At 37.8% G+C, this 14,167-nt stretch overlaps 1 protein-coding gene across 1 annotated transcript in view; it reads right to left on the bottom strand.

Moving 5' to 3' along the window:
* Window positions 1-14,167, bottom strand: part of man1a2 (mannosidase, alpha, class 1A, member 2) — a 110,646-nt gene that overhangs the window by 52,946 nt on the left and 43,533 nt on the right. Inside the window, exon 5 of the mRNA XM_048194248.1 lies at window positions 11,072-11,168. Within this exon, the coding sequence (XP_048050205.1) occupies window positions 11,072-11,168 (97 nt within the window). The remainder of the gene's footprint in view (window positions 1-11,071; window positions 11,169-14,167) is intronic.

Genomic DNA, 14,167 nt, shown 5'->3' on the forward strand with positions numbered 1-14,167 from the left:
GCAACCGTGCCTAGTGTGATTACACCCTTACTCTACTTGTTGCACACTGCAGTAAGCTAGATCGATATTATAATGTCATAATAATAAAAGATGGATGATGTATGTTGCTACATGGCATGCAATTAATTTTAAAATGACCTTGAATTTGGTAATTATGTTACTTTCTATGGGGGATAAAAGAAAAACCTCTTGGATTTTATCAGAAATATCTTAATTTGTGTTCCGATGATGAACAAAGGTTGTACAGGTGTGGAACGACATGAGGGCGAGTAATTAATGACATAACAGACAGCATCAGGTCTATTATCTGGTATGATTACACTTTTTAAATTTTAATATTGACAATGAAAATCTATTACACACTAGTTAAATCCACACACATACAAAACGCAATTTAAACAGAATAAACAAATTCTCTCAAGTACAGTCATTTCAGAGATTAAATAAGCCTTCGCTATAAAAGTTACATCTGCATTGTTCACAGAAAAGAGGCCATTTTAACACAGATGGATGAATACATCACAGGCTTTAGCAGAAATGTGTCTAAGTGAGACATTTAGAGGAAAAACGCATGACTAACTGTCTGGCACTGCGCATACATCAGCGTTTAGCACGTGCTTGGGATGTATTCGCGCACAACTGGCATATTTTATACGCAGATGAGAAAAGCCTAAACCCCAGTGTTAAACCGCTTTGTCTCTGCATTGCAGAAGGGGGTAGCGGTGCTTGGCACCTGCCTGAGCCGAGCCGCAGTCGCGCCTCTGCAGCCGTATATGAAGTCACCGCGGAGAAGACAACATGCCACAGGGCTCATCCCCAGCACTCATTACATCATTACCAACACAGTGGGTCATGCACTGATGGATCTCTAGACCAAACTCATACACACACACGCCACAAGCACTAAACTCACACGCTGAGAAGCTGTGTATACTTCCCCATGTGCTCCACAGTCAAACAGAAAATCACACGCATCATTAAGAAAATATTAACCACCTAGGGAACACAATTCGTTGGGCAGTGCCGAGATGCATATATAATTGGAGATTTCAGCGAGGCTGGTGGCTGATGGGAATTACACAAATGAGGTCATAAATACCAAAAATGAATGGAAAAGTCAAATGCACCAGCTGACTGAGGCAATATTCTCTCATTCCAATCCCTTGTCTTGTCCCTTAGATGGCTGCTTTCCATCCTCTCTTTCATTCTCATTGTCCGCTCCTCTACAACCTGAATACGATTACAATTGTACACAGTTTGCAGAATTCTTCTACAAAAACAAACAAGTGCGAGATCTATTTTTAATATTTTTACCTGTATGATACAAATGTTCGGAAGGTCATTGAAATTCTATTATTTAATACTAAAATTTTGATTTCCCAGCCTGTAATATTGTTATTGTGAATACGTTTAAGTTATGCTAAGCTCTGAAATATTTCATTGCAATATTTGCTCTTCGCAAATGGCATCTTAAAATCAAAACAACTGTAACTGTCATGGAAATTCACCATCTAATCAATACACTGTTATTGGTAAATCAACATTATCAAAACTCTAATACCAATATAAGTGCCCTCAGTTCATGTTAATGGCTGGAAAAAAAAGCTTTGTTTACAGCATAATCAATTATTATGTACCACAATATTTGTTGAGAGTGCAACTACAATTGTACTTATTTTACTAGCACAAATTAAACAATGAATGATAACTTTTAAACCATTAAAGACAGAACTACTGTGAGCTACAGGGTTGTTTGTTTTGTTTTTGAAGCCATCATCATTAGTTCAGCTATTTATTTTTTTTTTTTTTAATAAATGTGTTTAACAGTGGAATTCCTGGTGGAAACTACATTATTCATGATTCTACAAAAAATCTCCACCAATCTGAGAATCGCAACAAGTAAATTGTGCCCACTCCCAAGACACATTGTGAATGACGTAATAGTCGATCTTCTTATGCTCACAGACTACTTAAATATTTGGGTAACACTTTATTTTAAGGCAATGTAGTTACATGTTACTACATGTACTTACTATAGCAATAACAGTAAATTATGCATAATTACTAGGGGTGTGACGAGACGGGTATCCTCCGAGACGAGACGAGACAAGATTTTTAGCAGATTTTTTTAGCATTCATATTGAGAGATATTTGCATTCATCAGGGAGCCACTTTCAAAATGCGGGGTATTGAAATCGCGTTTACTTTCACTTTCAGCGATCGCGCGTAACTCTGTAAATACGGAGCGGCGGCGACTGTTATCCAATTGAATTTAATGTTTTTTATTTAAATACAAAGCAAAACAACAGTGGAGGCGTAATGTAAACGTAGCGGTGGCATATTCTTTCCTAATCATCCTAACACTCTGTCATGGCAATATCACGAGACTACTTTTCGCCTTGACGAGAAATCTCGTCACATTTTAGTCTCGCGAGATCTCGTGACACGAGATCTCATCACACCCCTAATAATTACAAGTAACTAACCCTAAACCAAACCCTAACCGTAACTCTAAAATTATATAATGAGAATGTACAACATGAATCCATTTTCCAAACTGTGCAGTTCTGTTTATTAACCGCTAGAGGGGCAAAAATTGCGGACTGCCGCTTTAATCAATATTACTCAGTAATTATTTGAATAAGTACAATGTAACTATGTCACCTTAAAATAAAGTGTAAACAATATTTGTATATACGCATATTTGCAATTGTAAAATATATTTTTTCCTACATATTTTTTTGCATATATAATAAACATTTAAATTAATAGTTTCATATTTGTCCATTGTTTTTATTTTGATTATGTCTTTCTGGGGATTTTAATTCTTTCCCTCATTAAAGCCATTAAATACAGCTTTATCACTTTTGTACCTTTGTCTTTTTGTCTGATTTACAAATACTTTATTGCTTCAAATCAAAGATTGTAATGTTGTGATTCACCTCATAGCTGGTTAGTTTGGTTCATGGCTTATAACTCATGAACGAAGACTTTTTAAAAATCCCTATATGAAAAATACTTTTGGAACCAAAGCTGCTGAAAAAGTGGATGGGCACGGTTGCACTCTTATGCATTACAATGGTTTTTGGTGGATTATTATCCCTGCAAAAAAACTGCACACATTATTACAATCTTTGAAAAAAGCTGAAACAAATTCAATTATTTTGAACTACAAGAATCAGAAAAAATCCTAGAGGGACTTATACCATGTAAATATAAATTTTAAGAAAACTGATTTCTTGTCAAAGTAAAAAAAAAAAATATATATATATATTTTTTTTATGAAATACATCTGCATTGTGATCAGATTTACAAACACCATGACCAGTTATGCAGCCCACCTCTAACATTAGAGCATCTAGTGGCCGAAACGCCTGCTAGAGACCAAAATCACTGTAAGTGTGAACATGGCTTAAGCCCCACCCCTTTCAACCAGTCAGGGAGAACCGCTGGGCTCTCATTTTATAACACAGCTCCTCATGGATTGTGCTCTTTTATTCCTGGGAACAGATATGAGGGACAAAAATGACCTAGTTATGGACAATGGTCTGAGCACCAGACTCTCGGCAAGGGTCCTCAGCTGATTAGCTGCAGGCTGGTGGGTAATGATTAACCAGAGCGCTGATTAAAGACTCTGTAGTCTGGATGCTCTGCCTCTTATCAGCCAGCATACACATTCTGACCTCAGCTAGCCCTGCCGTTACTATGGCAACAACACTGGACGTCGGGATGACGGAGAACATAATGGCCCGGTCTCCAGCTGCGGGTCTTGAGGGCTGTGCCCAGGCTAAAATTGTCTGGATTCAGCCTTCCCTCTCTCTCTTCACACATCAGCACAGGATAAGACAACTTCCTGCTCAATGTGTGAAGGGTTCATACAGAGGTTAAGCTTGACGAGTTCATTCAGCCATATCATGGCGGAAAGAAATGAAAACACAAAGCTTGACCACTTTGGAAAATAAAAATCTCCACCTCTTTTTCTGCTAAAAACCTTTTAAATGGCGCAATCTTAATGACTACACTAAAAAATGATGGGTTATTTCTTTCAAACCCAAATGCTGGGTTCAGCCGGTTGGGTCATTTTATTGGTTAAATTTTATCCCCGGTGCTGGGTAGTTTTGGTGTAACTCAGCTACTGGGTCAATTTTACTGACAATGGTGGGTCTGTGCAAACCAGTTAAAACTGGATAAATTTGTCGACGGATGCTTTGTGTTCTGTTCTTCTGAGAGAAAATGTCCATGGGGAATCTACCTGAATGAAATGAACCCTTTGAGCGGTACGGTCCCACATATGGGATTTTTATTTCTGTGCCCCTGGGCGTATGGTACCACATATGGGATTTCGAACGTTCAGCGACGTCACATAACTGCCAGATTCAAACTGTGCTTTCGCGCTCTGGCTGCGAGACGGACGCGCGCAGCTCTTGTCATATATCACAGCTATGCAGCGTTTTCAGCCACATAATGTTTCTTTTAAGGTTTCAGACATTTAAATATGCATAAGCACCATTAAAACAATACATTAAGAGTTTTATAAAATACACACTGATGTCCGACATCAGTGGAAGCAGCAATAACAAATATAATTTGCCGACATTTATTCATATCAGACGCACATAATGGGCCTAAGTAACTATAAAGTTTACTCTATTATTCTTCCAGTTCACCAGCCACTTACTTGCATATATTTCGGGAGAAATTGATGAATTCACCTGCTGTAAATCCGACTGACAGGACTCTGTGAACTGCAGCGCAAACTAAGATGGCGGCGCCCATCTCGTATTATAGATCAAGATAAAGATCATTTATAAAGGTTTTAAAACGACAAAGCACACTCACTTACACATATTTGAGAATCGGAATATCATAAAGTTGATGACATGGTAAGCAATTTTGCGAATATTTTAAATATAAAAGGAAAAACTAAATAATAGCGATCCATCTGTCATACAGTGTTATTGTTGCTGCGCTCAGCGCTCGTGACACGCAAGACGCGTCGCCATGGAAACATTAAAGGCAAACGTTCTAAAATAACGGTCGCCTTAAAAAAAACTCACTCTGGGGGGACAGTTAGAATATTTTAAACTCACGATCGAAAGGGTTAAGATTTGTGTTACATTGTTTTTCTATTATTACAGTAGAAAGAGAAAAACATATGCAGTCCCACATTATAACTTACTTGTTTATATGCACATTGCAGGTAAAATCTGCTGGGAACACTAGCCTTCTACAAACGAAGAATACACCAGATTTACACTCAGGGCAAATAACACACCACCATATGCAAGTTTCACCTCCCGCCAAACGAATGGAGGACTAGGGCTGACACACGACACAACATTGCTGTCATCTCATGTAACAAAGTTGCCACGTGCATTCAGTGTAAACAGCTCCGTTGACTCCAATGGAGGCACTCTTTGATAATGTGCTTGCATAGAGCTGTGGTCGCACCATTCGTTTGGCGGGTTAAAGAAAACGTAAATGTCTTACAGACGAGATGACATAAGGTAAAGTTGTTTTTTTGGTAACTTTGTAAACATGAACATTAGCATAATATTGCCATTGAATGAACTGGAACAGACATACTGCCTACTGATACCAGTTTCTTCTCAAAGATTCTCCAAGACCGCTCCTGCCACTTCCTTTTCTAAATTTTTTAAAATATTTTATGATTGTCAAAGAATGACTTATCATTGAATAAAAATGATTTTATATGAACTGTCCTTGTCCTAGCCCATATAAAACAGATTTTAGAGTTTTAAGATTTTTTTTTTTTTGGATAGAAATTCATACTTTGATTCAGCAAGGATACATTAAATTGATGGTTAAAACATTTATAAATGTTAAAAAAGATTTATATTTCAAACAAATGTTGTTCTTTTGAACTGAAAAAGACGCATCACAGTAACAAAATAAAGAAAAAAATCGGGGTGGGCGATACGACCAAAATCTATCGTTTTATCTTTGTTATTAAAAATAAAAAAGATACATATTACAATATAAGATACAAATTAAATAAAGAGTGCTTTAATTTTTTTTTTTTTTTTTTAGCTACAGTAGGCATATTTAAATGTAGCATTCAAGAAAGAAATTAAAAATGTAAAAATAAAACACTAAATAGACTTCACTCTATGAATGAATCTTAAAGCTACCGAAGTTATTCAGTCCATAAGTGCAATAAGACATAAAAGAGAACTTAGTTTGGTACTCACACTGTGTGACAGGCTTTTAGTGTGCGTGCACTTCAGGAGTATGTGCTCAGAAAAGCTTGTGTCAGAAAACGCTGCAAATAGTAAACTTTTGTGATAACAAAAAACTGCAATGTCACGTGAGTGTAACCGTATCTTCTGGTATATACAGTACACCCAACATTACCGCTGCATTGCTAAACATGATTTTAATTGTTCACGAACTAAAATCGTGATAATGCACGCCTCTATTTTAAATTGTAATAATATTTCACAACTTTTACTGTTTTACTGTATTTTTGATCAAACACCTGCAGCTTTGATGAGCATAAGAGACTTTAGAAAATTTAACAGGCTCCAAAGTTTTTAAATGGTAGTGTAAATCAATTCCATTTTAAGCATTAAATCATAATACATCAGAAACAGAGGAGCAGGCACTCGCTTCACAGTGTGAGCACACATGTTGACGTGTGGTTATTTTAGAATTATGTTATCGCATGCATAACTGTGGCAGTTGGGTTACGCAATCTGACTCTGGGGTCTGGTCTGAGAATATTACCCGCAAACAAGGTGTTTGTTTACAGATCAAAGTGTATACCATCAGCGATCTGTCCAGTGCCTTCCAGCAGTAGAGTCTCAGGCTTTTATGGGTCAAATGTTTTTACACACACACGCACAGAAAGAAAATCAATGGATGCCGATCGGGAGGATCGATAATGGGTGAGTCCCTGTCCCACCGCAACAGTAAGCCACTGGAATGGTCAAAAGAGTCCTTTTGACCAACACATCATATGTACAGTCAAGAGGTCAAACCCCCAGTGTGGAATTAGCTGAACAGCATTCTTAAACAAGGTTTAAACACAAAAGGTTATGTGCTCTAAGACAGTCAATTTAGTCAAATTTCTTGGGGCCTACTGTAATGTCACAAGTACTTCAATTGTGCAAAAGAGTATTTCATTTGTGACTAAACTGTCTTTAAAGGGATAGTTCACCCAAAAATGAAAACTTTGTTCATTTACTCACCTTCATGTCATTCTAAACCTGCATTATTTTCTTTCTTCTAATCCATACAATGAAAGTCACTGGGGTCCAATGTTGTCGTTTTGGATCCCACTTTTCACTGTATGGACAGAAACAGTTCTTCAAAATATCTTCTTTTGTGTTCAACAGAAAAAAGATTGAGTTTATAATAACATGAAGGTGAGTAAATGATTTCAAAATTTTTGTGTGTAAGAACTGTATAATAAAAACTACTATAGTTCAGATTCACCTCACAAGGGTTAAGGTTGTTGCATTTTGTGTTTCATATATTTGTGTATTGTGTATTTTGTATATTGTATTTATTGTCCCTCTGTTGTGTCTGCAATATTACAGTAATGTTTTTCTAAATGGTGAATGTTTACAACAAGGTTTGCACCTAAGTTTGAATTGAGTCTGGTTTAAGGTCATGTCCACCAAGCACAGGTCAGAAAGGTATATTAGCAATAAATTACCTGACAGATACTCAACAAATTGGATAAAAACTATAACCTTTTATTCCACAAAACTATCATAATCCTCACAAAAGCACTGCGGATTATGCATAATAATGGGAACGTCGCTCACAGAACACAGAATGAACAGTAATTGTTTTGACATTTATTGTTGAAGGTGATGGGTGTGTTACAAAAGCAGTGCTTTGACAGAGTAGCGGCAGTATTTTAAAGGAGAGGAGTTAAGAGACAACCTCTTGCAGAGAGTTTTAGCTAGCTCTGAAAAGTTTTAGTGGACATTAAAAACATCAAGACTATTGAAAGGCCGGATTTTAGTATGCTGCATCATCTTTGTTTCTAAAATCACCACCGCTAGATAAACTCGCTCCAGTAACCAATCATTTAGTTGTTGAACTAACCCACCCCTTATGCTGTCAGATTACTAAAATACATAAGCAAACATCATAGATGTGGGGTGGGCAGTTTAAATTCAGCCAACAGAATGTGACAATATGAAACCGTCAGCAACATCAGCTCACTCATCAATGGATCTATATATAGTTTTGGCAGCTTTTCTATTTCAGGCTAGCCATAACAACAACAACAAAACAAAACAATATAAGTCTGAACAACGAGTCTGCTTTCTGACGTAGAACCCGGAAGCGCTACACTGCGTTCACTATGTCAACTGCATAGGAGAATGACAAGAGAGAAGAAATAGTTGAATAAAGTCATTATTTTTGTTTTGTTTTTGCGCACAAAAAGTATTCTCGTCACTTCATAACATTAAAGGATTAGTCCACTTTTAAATAAAATTTTCCTGATAATTTACTCACCCCCATGTCATCCAAGATGTTCATGTCTTTTTTTCTTCAGTCGAAAAGAAATTAAGGTTTTTGATGAAAACATTCCAGGATTATTCTCCTTATAGTGGACTTCAATGGCCTCCAGATGGTTAAAGGTCAAAATTACAGTTTCAGTGCAGTTTCAAAGGGCATTAAACAATACCAGACGAGGAATAAGGGTCTTATCTAGCGAAACGACCAGTCATTTTCACTTCCACGAGGAGTGAGGAAGCCAAGGAGCTATGAACGAGGACGCACAGGTGCACAGACATCTAATACTATTAGTTTTTATTATGTTAATTATTAATTGTTAATAGATTAATATGATTAGTATTAGAGATTTCCTTTGATAACCCCATCCTCGTTTTCTTGTCTTGTATCCTCCCGTTGCATTTGAGGCACTGAAGCTGAGGCGCGAGGAAAGAGATGCATAATAAATAAGAAACGAAAAGCGAAATATTCCTTTTTCGAATTGCCTGAAAACCACCTCATGCGAGCATAAAAACTTTTTTGCGATATTTAGGAGTTTTTGCGGAATTCACGCGTTTCCATTGAGCGTTATTTCAATTCGCAATTACAATTTGCACAATTTAAAGGGTAATGGAAACGCAGCTACAGACTCAGGTAATTCAAACACATTTAATCAATCAATCTCTCTTGCTCGCTCTAATAACTGCATGGTCTGCATATCAATGGCTCAAGCGTTCATCACTTGATCTAAAATGATTATGGAGGCTTGGGATGAGTAAGAACTTAGTTCTATACACAAGACCGTTTTAAGGACAAAAACCTGACAAATGTGTCGGAATAAAACTTCTGACAAAGTTTTGAGGTGTGGTAACCATAGAATAAGTGAAATAAATGAAACCAGGCCATTTAATTTTCAGAAAAATAATACATGCTTCACAATGTTGTTGAATTACCATTTCAAGTGTGCACTATTTTTCTAATAATTCAGCGGCTTGTTGTCAATTATTTCTTACACGCATGCACACAAAAACACACACGCTTTTATATTTAAAAAATTCATTTCCTCATCATTTATGTTTCATCTAAATGTGTGAAAGAAGCCTGCCAACACCATTAAATTAAGACAGGATAAAGTCATCAGAAGATCTTGACCAGGCAGACACAGCAACAATGCCTCAACCAATGGCATGAGTGCCACACAAATTACATAAAGAGTCTGTTTGAATATAGTCTGTTTGAGTGTTTCACTACTCTTGAAGTCAGAACTTCAGAAGAAGCAAAGCATACCGTGTTCTGCCAAAAGATCGGAGGGTGAAGAATGTGTTTTAATAGGGTATCTGAGAGAGAAACTTCTGGAAAAGAAGAGCAAAGTCATCCAGAAGTGTTCCACCAGTCTCTCTCAAAAATACACCCAAGTACGTTCACACAGATTGATCAATACATGCACGGCTGAGGAGTTCATTCCACATGTAAGGTAGAAACAGCGAGAGGCTTATTAAATATGAAAGTGAAGTGTGAAAGACACTTCAGCACACCGCACTGCAGCATGAGGCACAGAGTCTCACATCTCCCTTGTTTTTCCACACTCTCTCTCCTTCTCATATCTTTGTTCTTCTTCAAAAGATCCCTTATATTTTGTTTAAAACACAGCACTGCCTCATATGAGACTCATTGGTCTTTCAGAGAAAGAACAAATAAAACCTCATCCAAAATCTTGGCAAGTTTCAGAGGAAGACAAAGTCGATTTGCAAGGCTAAATATTTAAAGACAATATTAAATGGCATTGACAAGACATTTAAGTAATGTTATTACCAAATTATATTTAATTATAAATAATTAAACAATTATATATTTAAAACTGCTGCCAAAATCATTGGGGCAGTCATGGACTAATGGTTAGAGAGTCAGACTGTTAACCCGAAGATTGTGGGTTCGATTCTCAATAGCAGGCACCTTGAGCAAGGCACCTAACCCACACTAAATTGGATGGGCTAAATGCAGAGGACAAATTCCGAGTACGGGTTACCGTACTTGGCCTTCACATCACTTTCACAATTGAAAAAAAAAAATAAAAATAAAAAAGTTAGAGACTAGGTCCTATGAACATTAACTTTCAGCAACATCGCAACTTGGCGTATTACGAATGTGCAGTCACAAGTCTTTCAAATCAGCTCATCCTATCAGGATTCAGAGTCAGAGCTATTTATTTTATATTGTTTTTCCCTGCACACACGGCCTTGGTTGCATCAGCAGCAGAATAAGAAGCAAACAGGATGAATTGCGTTTTCATGATCTTTGTTCAGGCACGCTCACATGTACACACACAGATCAGATTCAGTCCCACTAGTTGAATCTTCTTTAGCTCTGGAGCTGAGAGCCAGTGATAAACAACACACCCAAACAACAGAGAAATGATTCGGGAAGGCGAACTGCACAAGCACGTCTTATAGTTTGAAGGTGTGAGTTATAGATTGCAAAAGTGGATGTAGATGAGATTGTGTGTGTCTGTCCTTACCACAGTAACCCAAATCATGCCACAAGAACAGTCATTTACATGTAAATGAGACTCTAACATGCATGTGCGCTCCTTACTTACCGAAGATATTGGTGGAATGTCCTTTCTTGGCGAGGGGCTTGAGCTCGTTGTGGCCCCAGCCATATTGCCTGTAGCTGTCCCACGCATGTTTCATCATCTAGGACACAGAAATGACGGGAAGTTAGCCTTACCCATGATGAATACCAAAAAATCTGGTGGATATCTGCATTACAGCACCCACATCCTACTGACTGATTCATCAACTGCTGCCTGCCTTCATGACATCCTCATCGTAAACGTTTTAAAAATGGCGGCCGGAAACAACTGCATTGTTCAATGCAAAATGTAGTAACATGAAAGCCAGAAAAACTGTTTGATCTGATAACGAACAACGTGTTTCAACAGGGTAGAATAACACAGGGATACACAAAGGCCTTTGATGTAAAAGATGAAGCATCGCATCGGAGATGTCCTGTTACCCAGAAGCCCCCGCTGTGACCGTGACCGCGTCTGCTGCGCTGTCAGTCCCTTTTCAGGTCACTGGCCAGCAGCACCCTGTCAATGTATCTTCACTCTGTGCGTGTGTGTTTTTCTTTTTTTCCCCCTACTGGGGAAAGATGAATGGACACAGTGTGTGTCTGCGTCTCTAAGCGTGTCTTTGTCTCAGCTGTGGCTCTAGGCATGCTCTCTCTGAGCTCTCGCTCACATCCATTAAACGGCTGGCTGAGATTCAGCTCCGAGCCACTCCACATTTAGACATGTCTTCAAACATTACCACTTGGAGGAATACTTCCTGCAAAAGCAGAACCCTTGTGACAGGGATGATAAGGTGTGTGAAAAGCAAACGAATGCAATTATAAATTCTGCTCCAAAAGCTAGTGAGTTGCATTGCTGTCTACAGCTTACAGTACATAGGCTGTTGCCTTCTGAAGCCTAAAGTACACTTCGGTTTTTACACGCACGCTAGGGTGTGTGTACATTGTGTGCAATGTAAATTTCATCATCAGTATATTACGAGTACTTTTGTGAAGGAAATTAAGAGACACTCAACTTTAAACGAGCACAAAGACATTTTTATCAGTCATAATTTTCTAGTGTACATGTGTCGACCGCTTGTGTTCGCGCATACTACCAAATTGAGAATATTTTGTAGGTCTGGGACAATACTATCGATACATCGTTATTCATGGATCATTTCTGGTATTTTTCAAATGCATCACAAATCGATTCTGAGCTTAGTTTTTAACAGCAGATGGCGATCTAGGCTATTTTTTAACTGCTTACTCAAATGCTCATGAAGAAGAGAATCAATTCGAGAGAGACTCGCGATACATACGTAAGATATCAGAATCGATCCAGAATCATTTCTCGATTCACGATGCATCGATGTATTATCCCAGCCCTAATACTTTGAAAGGCTGTGTTCGGCTGTACACATACATTAAGATTTCAGGTCAAAACTGAAGTATACCTATATAATGTACTATACACTTGTACACTTACACTTTGTACTCCAAGTGCATACATTTCAGCATGGTTAGTTTTACTACAAAGAAGCATTTGCCATTTTCCATTTAAAGGGAATGACTTTTCAAATTTGCCTGATGTGTTGCCGCTTGCTTTAGGCAGTTTAGCATTAGGGTGTATACACAAATATATCTGATTTGTCCAAATGCGATATGCATCACAAAACTGAATTCTTTTATGCAGCATCTTAAATGCAGCAATCATGCCACAAGAACCTAAAAATACAGTGAGACTGCCAGACCACAAAGAGAAAAGAACAAATCCTGTTCTCAGATGGAACCTCATAAATTACCAATTAGGAACGTCCTATGAATAATGTGAAACACATAGGAAAGGTGACAATTCATTCCAAAAGAGTTTGACTTTAGCATGTTTCTAAGCCAATACCTCCATAATCCAAGTATAAAAATAGCGCATACAAATATTGTGTTAAATTTGGCCAAAACAAGGTATATTGTTGTGGCCTAACGTTTAAAATGGCCTTAGCATGAGAGAGCATGCCTTAAAACGCTGTCTAGAAAGGCAGCTCACTAGGATTTAGAACGGAGTTTATGAACACAGACGCAGTAGACACCTCTGGAGTTCGTCTTACTGTTAAGTGTTGTTGTAGGCTGCCATCCCGAGCACAAGCCATGATTTTCCTTCACTGTTCTCAGTCTAAAAAACAGAAACCCAGGAGAGAGCCAAAGCAATGAAAAGAAGTCAATAATTTCATTTTGTTCTCTGCTTTCAACCTTTCCATGTCACGCTGTGCACACAAAAGATTATGAATTACCACAATGCAGTCTTTCCTCTAGGTTTCCAACAGACCAAAAGCTTGTGGCTGATTAGACTGATTGTTAAACCCCCTTTAGTGTAGACGAATTAAAGCCAGTGACCAGCAAGAAGCCTAAAATACGGACTGTAAGGAGATGGAGAGCTATGAGTCTGAAGATCTCTCTTTCCCTTTCCTCTAAATTCCCACTTGATCATGCATAACTTCCAACCTCCCTCTCATGTTTTATTCAAGGGCTGTTCAGGGTCGTTCTGCCTGTCAATTAACAGTTGTTTTGACTAAGTGGAGGGCCTTGTGAAGCGTTGAGAGCAGAGCCTATCCGACATGAAGAGAACTTAAACTGGCGGTTAAATGAAGCCCAGGCTTTTAACTACCCCATGAAGACATGTCTGCAGGGACGCAAGCGCATGAGACATAAACAAGGTGAGATAGTCACAAGTGGCTGGGGAGTACATTTCTAAGAATTTTTTTTTTGTTTGTTTTTTTTTAGACAATTCTGCAAAGATGACCATTCTGTAATTGTTTACCCTCATCTCATTCAAAATTTGCTGTTATTTTTTCTGTTAAACAAAAAAGGCAATTTTTGAAGAATCTGCATACCGCTCTTTTCCGTACAATAATTCATAAAGACCACATCTAGAAAAAAAATCACCATTAAAAAAAGCAGTTGATATGACTCAAATGCCATGTTGCAAATATACACAATAGCTTTGTGTAAGAAACATACAAAATTTGAACCATTATTCAGAAGAAAAAAGAAAAGAATTGGCTCACAAGAATGATTAATTCACTGTTCCGGTTCCCGAGTTCATTGCACTGACTTAAAAATCTGGTTGTAGTAGTTCTTGAGTAAA

This window comes from Megalobrama amblycephala, linkage group LG6 (assembly GCF_018812025.1).
Source record: "Megalobrama amblycephala isolate DHTTF-2021 linkage group LG6, ASM1881202v1, whole genome shotgun sequence".
NCBI classification, from domain to species: domain Eukaryota; kingdom Metazoa; phylum Chordata; class Actinopteri; order Cypriniformes; family Xenocyprididae; genus Megalobrama; species Megalobrama amblycephala.